The 19,934-nt window shown below is 38.1% G+C and overlaps 1 protein-coding gene across 4 annotated transcripts in view; it reads right to left on the bottom strand.

Moving 5' to 3' along the window:
* pdzd2 (PDZ domain containing 2) overlaps positions 1-19,934 on the bottom strand; it is a 167,252-nt gene that overhangs the window by 29,589 nt on the left and 117,729 nt on the right. For 3 of the 4 annotated variants that reach the window (XM_032578875.1, XM_032578874.1, XM_032578876.1), the window contains 8 exons: positions 18,860-18,977; positions 18,642-18,774; positions 18,160-18,247; positions 17,945-18,048; positions 15,981-16,134; positions 15,141-15,616; positions 14,862-15,006; positions 871-3,064 (listed from right to left, as the gene is read on the bottom strand). In XM_032578875.1, coding sequence (XP_032434766.1) covers positions 871-3,064; positions 14,862-15,006; positions 15,141-15,616; positions 15,981-16,134; positions 17,945-18,048; positions 18,160-18,247; positions 18,642-18,774; positions 18,860-18,977 — 3,412 coding nt within the window. The remainder of the gene's footprint in view (positions 1-870; positions 3,065-14,861; positions 15,007-15,140; positions 15,617-15,980; positions 16,135-17,944; positions 18,049-18,159; positions 18,248-18,641; positions 18,775-18,859; positions 18,978-19,934) is intronic. The other variant, XM_032578877.1, reaches the window with a different exon arrangement.

Here is a 19,934-nt window from a genome sequence, read left to right as displayed (position 1 = left end):
TGCCAGATAATTTTTCAATTTTGCCAGATAACATAGTATCATTTATACCTAAAGCAAAAAATTAACAGCCATTCCAGGCGATCGGCAGTGATCGGTGATCGACAGAGATCGGCCTCATGGATGATTGGTCACAGAATCGGCAGCGAAAAACCTGGTCAAAGCATCCCTACAGCTTATAATTAAAAAATTACCTATAAAAATCTTTTAGATTGCAAAAGCAATCTGACCCTTCACGTCAAAGTAAGAACGAAAGGGCAGCTTAACAAAAACAGAGGAGGAATGAGCAACAGTTGCAACATGCTTTCTAAAATTCTTTTTGGTCTGTTTGTTTTTATTTTTTCCTTTGTATTTTTTTTACCAATTATTTTCTTAGTAAAAAATTATTCTATTTTTCTATTATTCTATTCTAATATAGATTATTCTATTTTTCATTTCAATGGTTGTAATCTTTCTCTGGGAAATAATGGTTGCTTTATTTTATCAGAATTGTCTACTTTTTTTCTTCCTAAATATTGAAATTGGCTTGTGATATTGTGAGTATGTGTTTTGTAAAATGTGCTTCCTTGAAAATCAATAAAGATAAAAAAATAAAAATAAAAAACATAATAAAGAATACTAGAAATTGCACATAAACTGTTGTTTTATTTTTCTCTGTCTACATAACTTTATTATTATATTTTGGTGACTAAAATATAAGTCACCAAACTACAGACTAAAACTGAAGACTGACATGAGTTACATCATTGCGTATGTAACTCATAGCAGAACTGACATGGCTATGTTTATTTATACAGTGGCCTTTATTTCTGGTCATGGTGTCCTGAAACACTAACCAATTCTAAGTTAAATAGTTTAGAATTAAGTTCTCACCTGATAGACCAGCCAGGCTGTCTGGTGTCTGGAGATTCCTGAGGAGTGTCCTCAGAAGTCGCATCATCACCACTGCTAAACATTGCAGCTGGTGAGAAACAGTTGGTCATGTTGGCTTTTGGAGTTAAGCAGACTCTGCGATCATTTTTATTACCAGCTGTGGTATTTCCTCCATTGAAGTTATCAGTGCATAGTTTTTCTAAATTGGGCATACTGAGAGCCCTTGACTGATGTACCTTCCTGGTGGGAAGTCTGTCATGTTTCCTTCGCAGCACCACACGGTTATGTGATATGGTCCCATCTGGGGCGTTCTGATTTTCATTCCCTGCAGATTTTCTAAGAGGAGGGGAGAGGGATGCTACTGATGTCAAACAGTTGTTGTAAGAGCTGTTATTTCTTTGGTGGCCCCGCCAGTCAACAGAATTAACCGAGTCCATATATCCAGAGATCCTCTGGTTAAGTGAGGCTGTATATGCTACTGCAAAAGTATGAACATCACTGCTTTTAGCCACAGGTTTATCCAAGTTGGCAAGGCTTTCATAGGACATTATTTTATGTCGAACAGAAAAAGGCTTGTAGCCTGCAGACAGGGTGACATCTTTGGATAAGCTCCACCTTTCCATGGTTCGACAGATTGGTCGAGATGTACTGAATTTCAGGGTCTCGCCTGACACCAGAATTTGACTTGGTTTTGGGTCATCCGCTGTGGTTAGCTGAGCTTTTTCAGTGTAATCAAAGCCTTCACGTTTGGCCATGCCATTAGTTATTTCACCCCTGGAAATAGGAGAAAGTTTAGATGCTAATCTTGCATATGTTTTGATTTTAGAGTCTTTAGTGGGTTTTGAAGTTGTTTCTTTATTATATTTAAATAGTGGTGATATAAGACCACTGGCTGGAGACAACTGAAGTTCCATGAATGTTCTCTGGGTAATAGAGGGGCATGATTGCTCTAGTGATAAGACTGATGATTTGGAACAAGAAATTATGTTCTTTTCTTTGGGACATTGTACAGTTTGAATAGTGCTTCCAGAGAGTCCATGCTTAGCTGCATTGTGCATTCTGTCACAGACTTTGGATAATTCATGGCAAATGTTCACATCCAGCTGCCTGTTTGAATTCAAGAAGCTGGACACTATTGTGGTTGGTTGAAATTTAGTAAACTCTTTCAAGGCAACATTTCTGTCCAAAGGTACGAGGCTTTCATTTCTGAATGCTTTCAGTTGAGGTTCTTCCTGTGCAATACTGATACTTTGAATACTTAACACGTTTAATTTTGGAGGTCCAGCTGCCAGTTGTTGTTCACCTTTCCCACTTTCTGCAGGACAGTCTGAATCATTAAGTGGCTTTAAATCAGACGTGTTCTTAAAAATGAACATAGCCTCTGGGCTTAAATCTGCTTTATCTTTCAAGACCTGATTATTAAAGTCAGAACCTCCAGAATGTGATCCACCACTGGAATCTGAAGTCTTGGATTCAGCGAAAGAAGTGTGTGTACACACATTCCCACAAAAATTTGAGGACTGTGATTCTTCTCCAGACACACCTGAAGGAACCTGAGTGATGCCAGAGTCTGCCTGGGAGAGGCTTCTTGGTTTGAGGTAAGTGTTTATTTGCGTACAGTTAATGGGGCTCTCTCCAGCTGGTCCATGTCCTGTCTTGATGGATACATGGCATGATGGCTCTGCAGAGGTGGGGTCTGTTATTTGACAAAGCTCAAAGTGGAGACATGCGACAGTAGAGCTCTCTTCATCTATTGGTAATTTAGACAAAGCCTGATCTTTGTCTCTCAAAGATTCTGAAGTAGTCTCAACAGCCACTTCACTTCCCAATCTATTGTTGTCAGGGACAGATTCACTCACTGAAGCACCTATGTTTTCTTTTGTACACATATTTTTGGAAACATTATGTTGAACACAGATGCTGGCATCCTCCAGCTGGGCTGCAGAGGTAAATGAATCAGAGAATATTTTACAAGGGACTTTGTATTCATCTAAAGAAATCCTGCCTTCAGATGAGACATCAATTATTTTTGTGATGGCTGGTTGAAATTCACTTCCAGTTTGGTTTGAGCTCTTGGATTCTCCCGAGTTTCTCCATGTAGCTATAGCAGGTGTGTCCTGCACAGACTGGGTAGGGTTCCATCTTGCAACTTCATCACTTGTTTCGGGTGATGGCCTGGACAGCCGTCCTACAGCTGAGATCGACAAGGAAAAAGCATCCGAGTCAGATCAATCAATCAACAGTTGAAACCTATGTCTATATACAAAAGACAAATTTTTCTCACAGTCTGAAGTTAAATCAGACCAAGCCGCTCTTGTATCAGTTTTCAAAAATGATTTCCATTTGCTAAATGCCACAATAATGATAGAAACACAGGTCTTCCTACAGTTGATGTAACAAAATAATCAGTTACAGAACTACAACATAGAGCTAGAGCAAAAGAAAGAAATTGTATTCACTCTTATCATAGGGTGGATTGAAGATGGATGCAAATAACAACTGAATAATGAAATATACTTTTCCAACAGCTAAAGCAAGAAAGGTTAAAACACTAACAAATACATTTGTTTCTTATAGGAGGGTCTCCACGCACAGAAAATACATTTTGCGTGGGGATGGATGACAATTGAACCTGAGACAGAAACCATGACGACTACAGACTAAAACTGAAGACTGACATGAACTTTACGGATACGACAATGACCAAGGTGACGATTTTTAGACTCTACAGAGCTGACGAAATAAGCACTTTATAAAAGATTCCATTAGGGAGTCTAGACTAAAATTGGCCATTCTATTACTCATGGTTGTCATAAAAAACAAGATTGAGTGTTGAATTGAGGTTTTAAATACCTCAATTTATTCTAATATTGTCTAATATTGTTTTGGTGAACACAAAACAATATTAGAAATATTGGAAAATAATGTTTCTTTAAATAGGACAATGTAAAAGGAAAATTAAACGACTTAATGTTTTTGGGTGATGCTCTTAGAAAGATATAATTTGGATGAACTATTTGAAAATTAAAGATCAACTGACATGAAAAATACCTTAAAACACTGAGAATGAAATTGTGTTCTTTGCTTTATTAGGGGGATGAAGGGTCAATAAACAGCCCCAACCAGTTTTGTTCAGCTTGAAGCGGGGGTTACAGCCTGCATCATCTTGGTTAAAGAATGTGAATGACTGAGTGTGATTGAGAATGAATGAGTTTATTGTGGGGAGAAATTGACATCACATTATCTAACTTTAGTGAATAGATGCATTGATACTTTTCTGATTTTCAAACTATGTAGAAATAGTAAATGTTTTGTTTATGACCACAATAGGGATAAATCTAGGGAAAGTTACAAAGGGGTCTTATGTTTGCATAAATCCTTGATTAAACAGAATTTTTTTTTTTTTTTAAAGGCAGAAAAATTCATGAAATTATTGGTGAGTCATATGGCTTTAATAATTCTTTGGACTGTTACACATGTGGGACAATATTAGCATTGGATAAATTTATTTTGACAAAATACTCCACAGAGATTTCTAAAATAATAATGAGTACATAAATTATACTTTGACATCAAAATTTATTTTAAAGCAGAATAATCTGCTTGTCCAATAGGAGGGTTTCATTCACCTGGCAGGCCTGTTTAACACAAACAAATTGGTAAACAATTGGATCACAATTGGATTAAACTAGGGAATCCAATTCCACTAGGGAATCCAATTGTGCCTAAAATTTGTAACAGAGTTGAATTAATACATAAATCCAGGTCCGCCTAACCATTTGATTTGGAAAGCAATAACATGTTAAGGTACTGCAAAATCTTTGTCTCAGAGGAATTTTCACATTTATTTTAGCTCCTTTGTCTAAATTGATCATTTCTAATTTGTGGGTTTAAAATGAAAGATGATCCTGCTTTTCTAGAAAAGAAATTAAAATTCTGATTTTTAATTGTTTATGATGATGAAACATTTGGCCTTCAAGGCTTTTAACTGGAAAAATCAACAAGTATAAGGAAAAGAGTCACTGCACAAAATCTCTGATGACAATGAAAATATTGTTGTCAGAAATGTTGATTGTGATTTGTTTTGATTGGATACACTTGAAATTGGGGTGGATTTAAATGGGATATTTGGGAATAAGTCTGATATTTTTAATGGATTTGATAAGCATATTCTTCAAATTGATGTTAATTAAGATTGTTGATTCAAGTTGGATTTATAAATAAACTTTTTGTAGTATGCTCTTATATAGAATAAATTGCTTACACAGGGCCTCCAACTTCATGGGGAATATGGAAATTTTCTAAGGATGGGTTGATGTTATCAAACTGGTTTTTGATTTTAAATTCCTGAGTTATGTTTGTTCTTTTCTTTGCAACATAAGAAAACACAGGGGGATATTATAGAGATAAAACATTACTGATGGGGGTGCTATGGTGGCGCAGGGGCAAAGCATGACCCACGTATTGAGGCCTTAGTCCTCGTGGTGGTGGTCACAGGTTCGATTCCCGGCCTGGTGACATTTGACACATGTCTTCCCCCTCTCTCATTATCCTGTTTCCTGTCAAACTACTTTCAAATAAAGGCCACCAGAGCCAACAAAACCTTAAAAAAACATTACTGATAAAATTTTAAATCTAAAACATCTCATAGTCTATTTTGAATTCTAGACAGCTGATTTGGAAAACTTGTGAAACACCTCAAAATATTTTAGTTTTTGGGCAAATTGTCTTATAAACAGTAACATAGATTCCAAATTGATTCCAAATCGATAATTTAATCAGAACTTCAGTTGGAGAACTAAACAAGTTGTATTTCAGGCCAAATTATATGCAATAAATGGACTATCAAATTTGATAAATGAATTGGAATTAAAACTCAGGTGTTTCTGGCAAATTGTTTGGAAAATAGAGAAAAAAAATTAAAATTGGAGACATCAAAATTAATGTCCCAGGTCCCTGGGACCTGATGACATCACTACGCTATCCAGTGAAGAAACGATGAATTAGTATAGAAAGATTCTAGATATTGACTAGTCTTGCAAATTTTATTCTGTTGAAAGGGTTTTCTCTATTGTAACTTCTAAATTAGTCAATATTTTCAAAATGCTCAAGCAGTCTTGGTGTAGAATCACATTAAAACAAAGATGTTGTATTTGTTTATTAATAATGTCACATTTTTGAGATGATTGATCACCTTACCCCTGTATATATTAGTTTATTTGTTACAGGGGGGCTGCAAGCCATTCACTCCTTGCTGTCCCTAGCAACCAGCCACACCAACCCCACCCAGTTGTTCGGAACTGTTTATCCTGAAGTTGGTCTGCAGCTACAATACCAGCTACATGTCTGCCTCATCTCGGTCTTCATGCGATTGCAACAAAAGTTGGTTTGGGAACACTTGAGCTAAATAAATAAATTTATTTATTTTTAAAAATAAATAAAAAAAATATTAAAAAAACTACAACAAAATACCCCACATGAACAAGACACAAAGGTGTCATTCTTCTCCTCCAGTCCACGTCACCCCTCAGCCATCAAGAGAGGAAACAAAAGCAGGCAAGAATAAATAGAGCTATAGAACAAAATAATAAAAAAAACCCTAAAATCCTAAGGACCAAGCAGAAAAGACTCAAGGGGACCCCAAAGTGTCAAAAATGTGTCTGATTTGTGATTAAGATCATGAGTCAGCTTTTCCAAAGGAAGGATAACAGATATCTGTGTGAGCCACATATTTACTGTGGGGGCAGAAGGAGAAATCCATTGTAACAAAATACATTTCTTGGCAAGAAATTGAAGAATTGTAAACAAGGATTTAGAATGTGCATTAGGGGAAACATTTAGAAGATAGAACACAGGAGACAAAGAAAAGCGAACACCCAAAACCTTTCAATCACCAAATGTACGTCCCTCCAAAAGGTCCTTAATAAATCACATGACCAGAATAGATGGAGAAAAGTACCTCTATGCCTCAAACATTTGCAGCACAGGTTGGAACAGTTGGGGAACATTCTCTGAAGACAAACAGGGGTATAGTAGGACCTATAGAAAAGTTTGAAATTCTGTTCTTGTATAGAAACAGAAGTGCATTGTGGAAAGGTTCCATTGCAAATCTTAAGCCAATCTAAAGGACTGAATTTCATCTCCAGATCACGCTCCCACAACCGCTTGACAGAGCAGAGTAAGAATGCATAGAATTTGGAAATCAGACCTTTGGGAGAATTGGTTGAAACCAGAACATTTTCTAAGTCCGTCAGTTCCCTACGGAATGCATTGGACCGAAATAATGAATCCATAAAATGCCGAATTTGAAGATATTTATAAAAATCTTTCTGAGGAATGTTGCTCTTGTCCCTGATTTGATTAAATGATTTGATAGCACCGGAAATCAACAGATCAGAAAAATCATTCAGACCAGAACAAGACCAGTTCAATAGGCCAATACTTCTAATAAAAGTTGGTAGGTCCGGGTTTAAAGTCAGGGGGGATCTAATTGAGATAAAGGGGGGAATATTCAAGTATTTCCTTATGTCTTGCCAAGCTAACAAACTACCATGTTTTCCTTCAATGAATCCAATTGATCTAAGTTATTGATAAAAGGGAGAGAACTTAACCTTCTAGGACAGCATGATAAAGATTCAAGGCCCCGCCATAAGCAGGTGTCTCTACTAGAAAACCAGTCAGACATAATTTTAAGCTGAGCAGACCAGTAGTAGAACTGTAAATTGGGTAAAGATAAACCTCCCAACTGCTTGGGTTTAGTAAGAGTGGAGAACCTAATTCGTTGATGCTTATTGTTCCAAATAAAACGAGAAATATGAGAATTAAGGGATTTAAAGAATGTAAGGGACAAGTAGCAAGGAAGGTTTTGAAACAGGTAGTTTAAGCGAGGGAGAATATTCATTTTTATTGTGTTAACCCTACCGAGAAGTGATATAGGTAAAGTAGACCATTTCGACAGATCATTCTTAATGTTCTGAACTAGGGGGGAGTAGTTTGATGAGAATAAGTCTTTCAGATCATGGGTAATAAAGATGCCCAAGTACTTGAAACCTCTTAGAACTACCAAAGATTCCCAAAATGGGAATCTTCGTCCAGGTACCAGAGAGGGGCCAGTTTGGCCCTGTCCCTAGAGCTACCAAAGAGGGGCCAGTTTGGCCCTCCAAGAGAGGGTGTGAAGAGGCGCCTTTGTTATGTAAATAAGGCCATTACTATCCTGTTCCAAGGACAATCAGCGTGAAAGTTGATGTAGTGAGTTTGGCTCTCCTCCCCCCTGCTCATCTACAGGGATGCTAATTGCTAGTGCTTTTTCTGTGCAATCCTTTCTGTGGTATCGGCTGCTTCAACCCAAATGCAGTATATTTCAAGTCCCATGCATAGTTTCTCTTTGCATGGTAATTCTTACAACAAATCCTGATGTTGTTTTCTAAGTTTTGTCCCTCTAGTATCTTGTCTTGACTCTCAATTTTCTTTTTTAAACAACATGTTAACCAGTTTAATAGCAGATGCGCTCTAAAACTTTGTATATTTTGCATCCTTTGTTTACGGCTTTTTTTTTTGCAAACTTTACAACAAAATTAAATGTCTTTTCTTAGTGGTTAAATTATCAGCTAATAAACTGTTCATGATCTACTGCATACGTTTTGTTAGGTCAGTTGTTAACCTAACAAGCAACAACAACTGCACCATTTAATTGATTTTAAATGTGTACTATAGGCAGAAATGTCTGTCCACTAGCCTATATTAATTATTTAGTAATAAGCTGTTGTAGTGACTGGTGGATGGTTATGGTCTTTTCTATAATTTCTTCTCTGAAATTGCAATAGAGGACTGGGGTTTCACAGCACACTATGGTGAAAAGTCAATTTAATGATGTCGATGAAAGGATGTTAGCTGCCATCTTCCAGGTGTGTTCAGTTGGAATCAGAGAGTAATTAGCAGGAAAACTAAGAGTACTTGTTCCATGCAGGTCATCTACATCCTTTCAACAATTGTCAATGTCTAAGCCTGCATGCATCCTCACCCCCGTCTGTTGACTGCCTCTTCAGCTGTTGGTTTTGTAGGTTTAAATACTCAACAAGCTGTCGATCTTTTACACAGCATCAATGTTATTCTTATCTCTATAAAAAACACAGAAATAACCCCCGGCATTTATGACATGGAACCATAAAGAAATCGAAAAGCAAACTCTGGTCTACCTAATAACCAGGGTTATTAGGTGTGGTTTGAATGCATAAGTATGTGCCAAGCAAAGTGAATACCATTCCAAAAGCAAAACGTGAATTGTAGGTCAAAGCATTCTGGATAAATAAACCAAAGCAAATGTGCATGTCTTGCGCTAGCGGGAGGAATTGCTGGTAGTCTTTTGCCAAAGATAAAAATGAAGTCATACAACTGCTAAAATCTGACGTGACTCTGTTTTTGTTTACATGTCATGATATTCATTACATTCAAAATTGTAACATCTGTTACATTTTAAGTTGATAAGATATGCTTTCACACTGCATTGTGTTAAACAAATGAAACCCCATTAGCAACTTGTTTATCCTCTTGCCTGTGAAAATGCTGCACTAAGAATCACTGAAGGAAATGACAGAACAAAATCTGAACAAGACACTAAGCACAACTTGATTCTTAAAAATGTAAGCAAAAGTGGGGTGGCCTCAGATTTTAGCTGTTGTTGGATGTTTATTTTGTCTTTGGGTAAATGTGAAAAAACAAACACTGTTCAACAAAATCTGCTCAGCATGAGTCGGGGATGAGGCATCAAACTATGGAGAATGTTGTTTTTCACACAAGTACCCTCTGCTGTAGTGCGTTTCCTGCTTTTGGAGCGGTCTCAGGACCACTTGGCATTCACGTATACATTCAAACCGCACTACAGTTCACTTCAGCTGAACCGAGACCTAGGCTTTTAGGAGGACCAGAGTTCACTTCTTTGGTCCGCATTAGAGTTTGAGTACACATTCACACCTCCCTAAATCAACCAAATTTTCTAGGCAAATGAAAAAGAGTATTAACGTGGGCTAAAGAGGGCTGGTGTGAATTTACCCCAATTCTCCTGAAACTTTGGGAACCTGTGGCAGATGTGTGCAAATCCACTCTCAATATCTTGTACATCACATGCCAATGTGTTATAAGTGGGAAAGGAAATGCAATTTTTTTCAACTTGTGGAGAAGATGAGCTATCTTATGCTGAAGATTGCTGTGTATTTTATCCAATTCACTTGTGAAAAAAAAATCACAAATGCATTGAACAAAGATACATTTCAAACATTTTTCATGTACAATATCAGTAAATACAAAGTTACACAGAAGCAGCACAGCGGTGTGGTAATTACCAATGTCTCCTTGGAAAAAAAGATCTCCAGTTTGAATCGTAGTCTTGGATTTATTCTGTAGAGTTTGCGTTCTCTCGTGCCCTAGTGTTTGGACTTCCTCTAGCAGTGCTAAAGCATAAATATTAATAATATTCAAAATACCTTGTTTTAGTACATCTAAGTAGCCATCTTGGTGTGTTTCTGTGTTAGCCCTGTGTTGAACTTTAAATTCTCCCTAAGATACATTCTGCCTATCATCGACAGATAACTGTATCCAGTTTTTGGGCCTGAATAAGATGTAAGCTGGTACAGTAAAAATGTCAGAAGAACATTTCTGAATTGCTTGGGTAAAGGTATTGGTCTCTGTAACTCAATTCCATCAGGGTTGATAAAAATGTAAATGCAATAAAGAACCTTGGATTTGATGAAAATGTTTACATTAAACACTTTGGTGAGCACACTTGAGTCTATGAAACACAAAATTCTGCCTTTTTCACATGCAAATGGTAAAAATTGAGTAACAAATCTTAAAAATAAATTATCTTCTATTCCATTTACATAATTATCCACTGAAATGTTTTAAAATTAAGAGAAACAGTGCAATTGCACGTCTGTTTGCAGTCATTTTTATATGTATAAAATGTGAGCATACGCCTAAATGTTGAATTGGGGAGTGGGGAGAAGGTGACTTTAACTGCTGTGTATTGAGCGTGAAAGTTGATGTAGTGAGTTTGGCTCTCCTCCCCCCTGCTCATCTACATGGATGCTAATTAGACCATTCAGAGTCGTCAGTTTGGCCACATTTGGATGCTAATAACCCAGTTTGGCCCTCTCTCAGTAGCTCTAGGAAGATACCCAATCTGGCCCCTCTTGGTAGAGATAGGAATTTCTCAAAATCCTGGTAGTCCTAGTGTTAGATGTATGAAAAACAGGTTGCAGCGCCATATCTTGGGGGATATTGAAAGGAGAAGCGACAGACTTGCCTAAATTAATTTTATAACCCGAAAGAGCACCAAATTTATCTATGGAACTAAGTACAGCCGGGATTTATTTATTTGGGGTTTTCAGGTATAAAAGGACATCATCCGCAAAAAGAGAGATCACATGGTGATCTTCACCTAACCTAATTCCAGATATGTCTGGGTTAGATCTAATAGCCACAGCTAAAGGTTCAATGAACAACGTAAACAACAAAGGTGACAAGGGGCACCCCTGTCTACAACCCCTCTGAACAGAAAAACTGTCTGACAGCAAACCGTTAGTATTTACCATGGCTATTGGACTGGAATAGAAGGCTTTAATCATGTTAATAAAATTAGGGCCCATGCCAAATTTCTGTAAAACTAGGAATAAAAAGGGCCATTCTACCCGATCAGAGGCCTTTTTTGCATCGAGAAAGATAAGCAAAGCAGGGTCTTTATGTTGATTAAGATAATGAATAACGTTTAGAGCACGACGCACATTGTCTGTTCCATATCTAGATTTCACAAAACCTGTCTGGTCGGGGTTTATTATCTTCGGAAGAATTTTTTTCTAGTCTCCGCGCCAACATCTTCGCAACAATTTTGTAATCAACATTAAGGAGACTGATAGGTCTATAGGATGAGCAATCTAGGGAATTTTTATCTTTCTTCAACAATAAGCTGATAGAAGCAAAACTCCAGGATGGAGGCACACCTCCTGCTAAGATATCATTTATAGCAGGTAAAAAGATGGGATGGATCTCGGGCCAGAATTTCTTTAAAAATTCCAGTGGAAATCCATCAGGACCAGGACATTTTCCATTTGGCATCGATTGGATCGCCACCAGGCTGCACAGTGGCGCAGTTGGTAGCACTGTTGCCTTGCAGCAAGAAGGTCCTGGGTTCGATTCCCGGCAGGGGTCTTTCTGCATGGAGTTTGCATGTTCTCCCTGTGCATGCATGGGTTCTCTCCGGGTGCTCCGGCTTCCTCCCACAGTCCAAAAACATGACTGTCAGGTTAATTGGTCTCTCTAAATTCTCCCTAGGTGTGAGTGTGTGTGTGCATGGTTGTTTGTCCTGTATGTTTCTGTGTTGCCCTGCGACAGACTGGCGACCTGTCCAGGGTGTACCTCGCCTCTCGCCCGGAATGTAGCTGGAGATAGGCACCAGCAACCCTCCCGACCCCATTAGGGACAAAGGGTGAACAGAAAATGGATGGATGGCTGGATTGCCGCCCAAACCTCCTCAGGTTTAAAAGCAGCATCAAGGAAATCGAGGGTAAGAGAAAACCATCTAAATAAGAAAATAATATCTGATTCTATTTTACCAGCCGTGTAAAGGGATTTATAAAAGTCTTTGAAAGTGTTATCAATAACAGACGGATCACAGGTAACATCCCCGTTGCATGTTCTTATCATATTGACAGAGCGATCGTTGATTTGGTTCTTTAATTGATAGGCAAGCAGACGGCTTGATTTGTTATCAAACTCGTAATATTTCTTTTTAGTATAGATTAACAGCTTCTGGGCATGGCGAGTGTAGTCCATATTCAGCTTGGTCCTAGCAGCAACTAATGCCTTGAGATTCCCTGATGTAGGAAACTGTTTATGTATATGCTCCAACCTAGACACCTCATTCTCTAGTTTTTTTCTGTTTTCCTCCAAAACTCTTTTCTGAAAAGAGCTATAAGAAATGAGCTGCCCTCTTAAGGTGGCCTTGGCCGCATCCCAAATCATGGCAGAAGAAACTGGAGAAGATTCATTATCAGACCAGTACTGTAAAAGATTATTCCTAACAAGGGTACAAAAAGAGCTGATGTTCAAGAACGAGGTATTAAATCTCCAAATGGGAGTCCTCACAGTATTAAATGAAGATTCAAATTATAAATAAATAGGGGAATGGTCTGAAAGGGTGATTGAACCCATAAAGCAAGACAGAACAGAATGTAGATAGGATTTTGGGATAAAAAAAAAATCAAGTCTAGAATATGAGTTAGGGACAACATGGTGGTCTATTTTAAAGACATATTCTGCTACTACTGACTGGTAAACATAAGAAAACAGCAACCATAAACATGAAAACAAAACATTTATTTCATAGTCTAATAGAGTACCTTTGAAAACCAGAGGTTTTCAACCAGCACAATCTCAGTGCAGTGCATTATTTACTCTCATAATTACCATGGAAATTAAAGGTTTAATTGTATATTTACATAGCCAATAATCATAGATAGCTTCATGTTCATAGTTTATATAAAGTGGTCCTATTTCTTGCAGGTTGCTATGTTGCTATTGGGTTCTTGTTTCACTGTCAGGTAAATATTCAACACCAGAGTTTATAAATCAGCGATGTTTATGTTAAACTGAGAGCAACATGTGCCACAAAGCAGGTTCAATTCTTTTGGGAAACTTTGACAACCTATTCTAAAGAAGTGCATGTGACTTGTTTGTTTTGTTGATTAAAATGTGCAGCTGCTATCAAAGACAATACTTGTGATTTCTGGAAACTTCATGAAGTTTGTCTAAAAAAATTTACAAGCATGTCCAATGACAATAGAATATTTGATGCATTTTTGACAAAAAGGTTAAAACATGACAAACATGTTTTGCCTTTCTGATGGTGAAAAGACCCTTTGTGTGGCGCTTGTTTTTAGAGAGATGCTCTGGTTTGGTTCTTTTCCGAATGTAGATTAAATATGATTCCATGATCAGCAACAGATAGGAAAAAGGAGCCAGACCTGCAAATCTGCAGCAACTCAACTGCTGCAGATTTGCAACTGAGTTGCTGCAACTGCAACTCAACTGAATGACTGCTCCACAGAATAACTTTGGAGAGCCATAGAAGCAAAGGCTAGATCCATGTTGCTCATTCAGAGCTTTGGAAGACGAGAAGAGTAAATGTCCTAAAGTAAAGCTCTTAGAATTACCCCCCAAAAACTTGACAGTTATTGCAGTAGAAGGTGTAATGTGTTTTATAAACTCAGCAAATGGTCCTCTTGTGGCCCAGCTTCTTTAGGAAGAAATTCATCTTAGTAATGAGTGTAGAAGCTACTGAGCCAGAACATCAATGTACATTACTGAGTGGATTTGATTTCAGGTATAAAAGTTACAAACAAAATGGTTTCAAACTGCAGCTCCCTTTTCTTTCTATTCAACAATCAGTAAACAACTGTTTACCACCAATTTAGAAATTAACTCAGGTTAATTTCTAAAGTAACCTGGGTTAATGTGGGTTAATGTGTTTATGAATGTGTATGGCAGGGGTCTCAAACTCCAGTCCTCGAGGGCCGCAGTCCTGCAACTTTTAGATGTGCCTCTGCTGCACCACACCTGAATAGAATAATTAGGTCATTAGCAAGGCTCGGAGAACTGATCTACACAAGGAGGAGAATTAAGCTATTTCATTCCAGTGTTTTGTACCTGTGGCACATTTAAAACTGTAGGACTGTGGCCCTCAAGGACTGGAGTTAAAGACCCCTGGTGTATGGGTATGAATTTGCACACTCATGCACACTATTGAGGTGTGCATGAGTGCACACCTCAATAGTGTGGCATACAGAAGTCTACAATACTTTGGTAAGATCAAGAGCTTTCATTGGTGTGACTTTTGTCAATAAGCTTCAACTATCTTTTTCATTTGCTTTTATTTTATTTATCTTGGCTCTTTTTAAAACCCACTTGTTGAGGACCACCATTCTTTGTGTTGGTCTTACCTGAAGTTGCTCGCCTCACCTCCAAAGACAGCTTCACTGGAAGATGGTGCATAAGTTCACAGATTTCCTGGTAGCTTGAAGAGTTCACTGGTTTACCTCCAATTTTCACAATCTCATCACCGGGACAGAGTTTAGTTTCACAGTCCTAGAAGATAAATAAGAAGATTAGAACACCATTTTATCAATGGTTCACTCTTTGACCACTGTTTGAGCTCTTCAGAACAGACCCATGATTTTTGGTTTATTTCACTGAAATAAACTTCGTTCATTCACACGTACCCATTCAGCAGCACTGTCACGCTTTAAACCAGCAATCATAACTCTCAGAGGGGATGACATAATCTCCAGGTCCAGCCCAAACGTCTCTTCTTCTTTTCTCTTTAAGATAACAGTGTGAAAACCTCTGAAATCTTCCCTTTCAAAGAGCTGTCTGGGCATCAGCCATGTTGCTATCTCTTCTCCACTTGGTATGGAGTTAGATAGCATCTGTGGTAAGTGTGCAGGTGTGGGTTTTTGTTGCTGGGTCAGTGGTTCAGTGTTTTCAGCTTTATCTGATGCCTCATCGTCACTGAACTCATTCTCTGAGTGTATGACCTTTCGTTGGCAGAGAAGTGGGCTCCGCATTGAGATGGTACTGGAATCAGCGAGGGCATGGCAAAGGGGCTCTGTATGTTGATGTAAAGGGACAGAAGTCTTGTCGTGTGATGTTGTGCATCCAGGGCTGTGGTTAACATCTGTCACAGAGGTGCTGCATTCTGAGAAAAACACACAACACAATAAACTCCTAAGGCATTTTACAGTCCCTCCAGGAAGTTACAATGTGGCGATTGCAACTACTAATGCAAATTCACTCATCATTCGCAAAATTTGCACAAACTTGCAATTTTCACCAGTAATCACAAGTTTTCCATAAGTTTCACCAATCAGCTTAGTGTTTTCTGTATTTCCTTCTTTTTTCACCAATCACTGCAGTGTGGCTGAATTTTGACCACTCCCTTTTGCACCCTTCAAATTTTACTTCCTTTGTACTAAGTCCTTTTAAAAGTAAACTTGCAACATTTGTAGTGAATTGGTGTTATATAAGTAAAACTGAACTGAATCAAATTGAAATGTTCTTACCTTGTGATTGTAGTGGGCCATATGTTGAGGCTCTGCTGCCCAGCTGGTGGAGCCCTTGACCACTGTTTGAGCTCTTCAGAACAGACCTAGATGTGGCCAGAGGAACCTCATGAGGGAAGTACTCAGATAGTTCTGTCTCAGAGCTCAGGGATCCCTACATCAGCATTAGAAACATTAGACAAAGAGGAACATAAAATGAATGTTGGTTCAGATTCACAGCTTCCAAGCAATTACTACTTCAAAGCAGCTGTGGCTACAATCCAGTACCTTGTTATTATCAGTGTGAGAATGGAAATGACTGATTTCATTCTAAAGCGGCTTTGAGAGCGTTTTGAGGGTTGAAAATGGTATATAAGTCTGATGTCATTTCATCATTAAAACTGTAGCTTAGCCAGCTTTTAAACTCCTACTATTAAGCACAAAAATAGATTGTTTGTTACAATCCTGACATCCATCGATCCATTTTCTTACACCCTTATCCTGTTGGGGCCATGAGGGTTGTCAGTGTCTATCCCCAGGGGTCAAAAGACGAGAGGCGAGGTACACCCTGACAGGTCGCCAGTCCATCACAGGGCAACACAGAGACAGACAGGACAAACAACCATGCACACACACTCACACCTAAGGAGAATTTAGATAGACCAATTAACCTGACAGCCATGTTTCTGGACTGTGGGAGGAAGCCGGAGTACACAGAGTGAACCCACACATGCACAGGGAGAACATTCAAACTCCATGCAGAAAGACCCTGGGCCTGGGAACGAACCCAGGACCTTCTTGCTGCAAGGCAATAGTGCTACCATCTGCGCCACTGTGCAGCCCCAAGATGGAAACTTGTATGAGAATATTTTTGTATTTTCTTAATAAAATATGGATTTCATATAATTTTTTTTACTAAGCTCTGTGTGGTATAAAATGGTAGTTAACCTTTGCTGAACCACCGTTAAAACTAGAAACTTTGAATCTTAGTTTGACTTCACATGAAGACATGACCATCTCAGAATATTTCACTAATCTTCTGATGACTCAGGACTTTTTAAAAGTATTTATTTCACTGCCAATATAGAACCTAAAAGGAGTAAGCACTGTCCTTAAAACTTCCAACTCAGTCCACTAAGAGACAAAGTGAAACCAGGCTGGTGGGATACTACAGGACCAGAATGTGCACAGAGGGGAGGAGCAAAAGGCAAATTTGCTGGAACAGGCTTGGAACCTGTTAATTACTTCTTCCAGTTCTAGTTTTATTTACTATTCTATACATAGTTCCCACATGTCTGAACCCGAAATGATCCGCCATCTTGTTAGGCAAGAGCAGCGCACAGTACAGATGAACCATGGCTTCGAAACCAACAAAAAGAAAGCATATGAAAAAAAGTTTATGAATTAATAGTGGTAATCAGGGGTGAAAGTAAGCAGTTACAGTTGGGTACTGCGTACCCATAAAAAATTTTGCGCAAGTACACAGTACCTGCAAGAGAGGGGAATGGCTGTTTGCTGTAAAAAATCAATGGGTGCACTGTGCAGCCGTGAGTGGTTAGTTTTTCAAGAACAGTCTAAAACACGACTTAATCAGTTAATAAATGATTTTTTTCCCCATTTCATATTGTTTCTGAACTGTTCGTGCTTTGCTAGAGCAGGGGTGCAATATGTCGATCGCGGAAGGTTTTGAGTAGATCTGATGAAAGACCCCGGGCCTGGAATCGAACAATCCTGTCATATACATCAAAATGTAGTTGACATGCAAAACATTATGGTAACACCACATGTCCATTAAGATGATCATGAGGATTCAATTGTGAGTAAAACACGTAGGCATTTAAGAAAGATTACAGAGAACATCATAAACTGTGATGTGCTCACATTTGTCTTTAGTTGAATCAATCTTTAGTTATTGATTCAACTAAAGCCAGTGTTTCAAATGTGAGACTTAAGGAGCAGAACTGAAATCCTGGATCAACACTTACTCTGCTGACAGGCTCAAGGAACCTCTTCATGGTCCAGCTGAGAGCAGAGGGGCTGTCCTCCTCATTGGACTTTACATCTGCCCGACGGCTTTTACAAGACTGACCTTGAGGTTAGGGTAAGAGTAGTTAAAATAAATGTTGTACTTTAATAAATTATAACATTTTAAAAACTGTAAAATGAGAGAATAAAACATAACTGTATGTGAAAATCAGACCTTGGCAATGAGAGGAGGGTCTGTTTCTGAACACATTGTCCTTATTGGTTGATTGAGCAATAATTTGATCCATTTCTTGCTCTGATACCTGCAACCCGACACAGACACAGAGCATCACTCTGTATCATCATTGGTTCACCAACAATGCTAAACCAATGCTGCATTTCTCCCTCTTATATGGGAAATCTCACTTTATGAGATCTGTCAGGTGTGGATGCAAAGTCAAGACAACTTAATACCACTGTTTATCACTGAAATAAGCCACATTTACTTGCTGTCATACAAACAGTCCTGAATCATGTTTGTATCATAGCAGTATCACAGTAAAGTTACAAACAACCTGGCAGAATATACAGAACGATTTTGCTGTTGAGATGTGTCCACAATATGTATTTATTTTATTAAATGCCACTGTACTCATAAAGACTAAACATATGTTAAATGAAAATTCTGAGCCTGTCAGTAGTTTGGGATTATCTGACCTTGGAGTCTGGATGTCTGCTTATAATGAGACTGACTGGACCAGGTCCACATTCACTGAGAATAGCGTAAGCCTCACTAAGTGCAGCATGACGAAGACTGACAGAGTCCACCTCCAGAATCTGATCTCCACGACTGCACACACAGAGAACAGGGTGTGAGGACAGCAGAGCCAAAATAGCAGCAGGTTGGCCCTACAGAACAAAACGAAACAGCTTACCTGAGCCTTCCATCAATCTTGGCAATGGACCCAAGAGCTAAGCTGTGGATATAGATACCAGGAACAGAGTTCTCCAGCATCAGATAACAGACTCCAATCCCCAGACCAACTCCATGTTCTAAAATAAAGAACATCATAATACAAATGTTCAAGAAAGTTATTTCTTAAAATACAGTGATTATATTATATTATATAATATTTTGTATAATCTGAAAAGCAAGCATTGTAATTCATATACAGTATATATATATATATATATATATATATATATATATATATATATATATATATATATATATATATATATATATATATATATATAATCTTTTGTTATATTTATTTATATTGATACTTTTATTATTACTAATCGGAGCCTTGCAATGAAATTTTCTTAAAATATATATAGACCAATAAACTGTGTTATTGGAACTTATTGGATCTTGTGTCCAATAACACACATGGTCAATGTGGATTGATATAACATAGCATAACATACATATTGCTATGTTGTTATGTCCTGGATTGTTTGAGTTGTTTTTGGGTTTGTTCATTTTGTATTCCTTAGTTTTTTCTTTATCAGATCAGTCTTGTTTCTGTTTTTCTAATTCAGTCATTTCTCAGTAATTCTAGTTTATTATGTTTCTTTATTTCTTGTGTCTAGTTATACATTATTCTTTGATTCATTTTCCTAGTTCCCCTGTTGTGTGCTCTCAATCGTTTTTAAACACTGAATGTATTTAAAGAGCCTGCATGAGGACAAATAGCTTAGACCACCTGAGGGGAAATCCTGAAGTGAATGTTATAAATTCTAATCCACCTCTTTGATTTCTTAACTCCAGCTGCATAATCTGATTGCATACAAGGTCAGTGTGGAGTGATCTGGATGAATGGGGCGGTGATGGACATATGACTGTAATCAGAGGATCGTTGGTTCAAGCCACCACCCTGTCTGTCTCTATTGTTATGTCCTTGGGCAAGACACCCACCTTGCCTGCTGGTGCAACTATTCCTGTTTGTATAATCTCTGTCTATACAAACAGACAGAGATTTAAAAAGCAGCAGGAAAAGGAAAGGA

This window comes from Xiphophorus hellerii, chromosome 12 (genome assembly GCF_003331165.1).
Source record: "Xiphophorus hellerii strain 12219 chromosome 12, Xiphophorus_hellerii-4.1, whole genome shotgun sequence".
NCBI lineage: Eukaryota > Metazoa > Chordata > Actinopteri > Cyprinodontiformes > Poeciliidae > Xiphophorus > Xiphophorus hellerii.
Note: the sequence above shows the minus strand (reverse complement) of the source record. Positions and strands in the feature narration are given on the sequence as shown.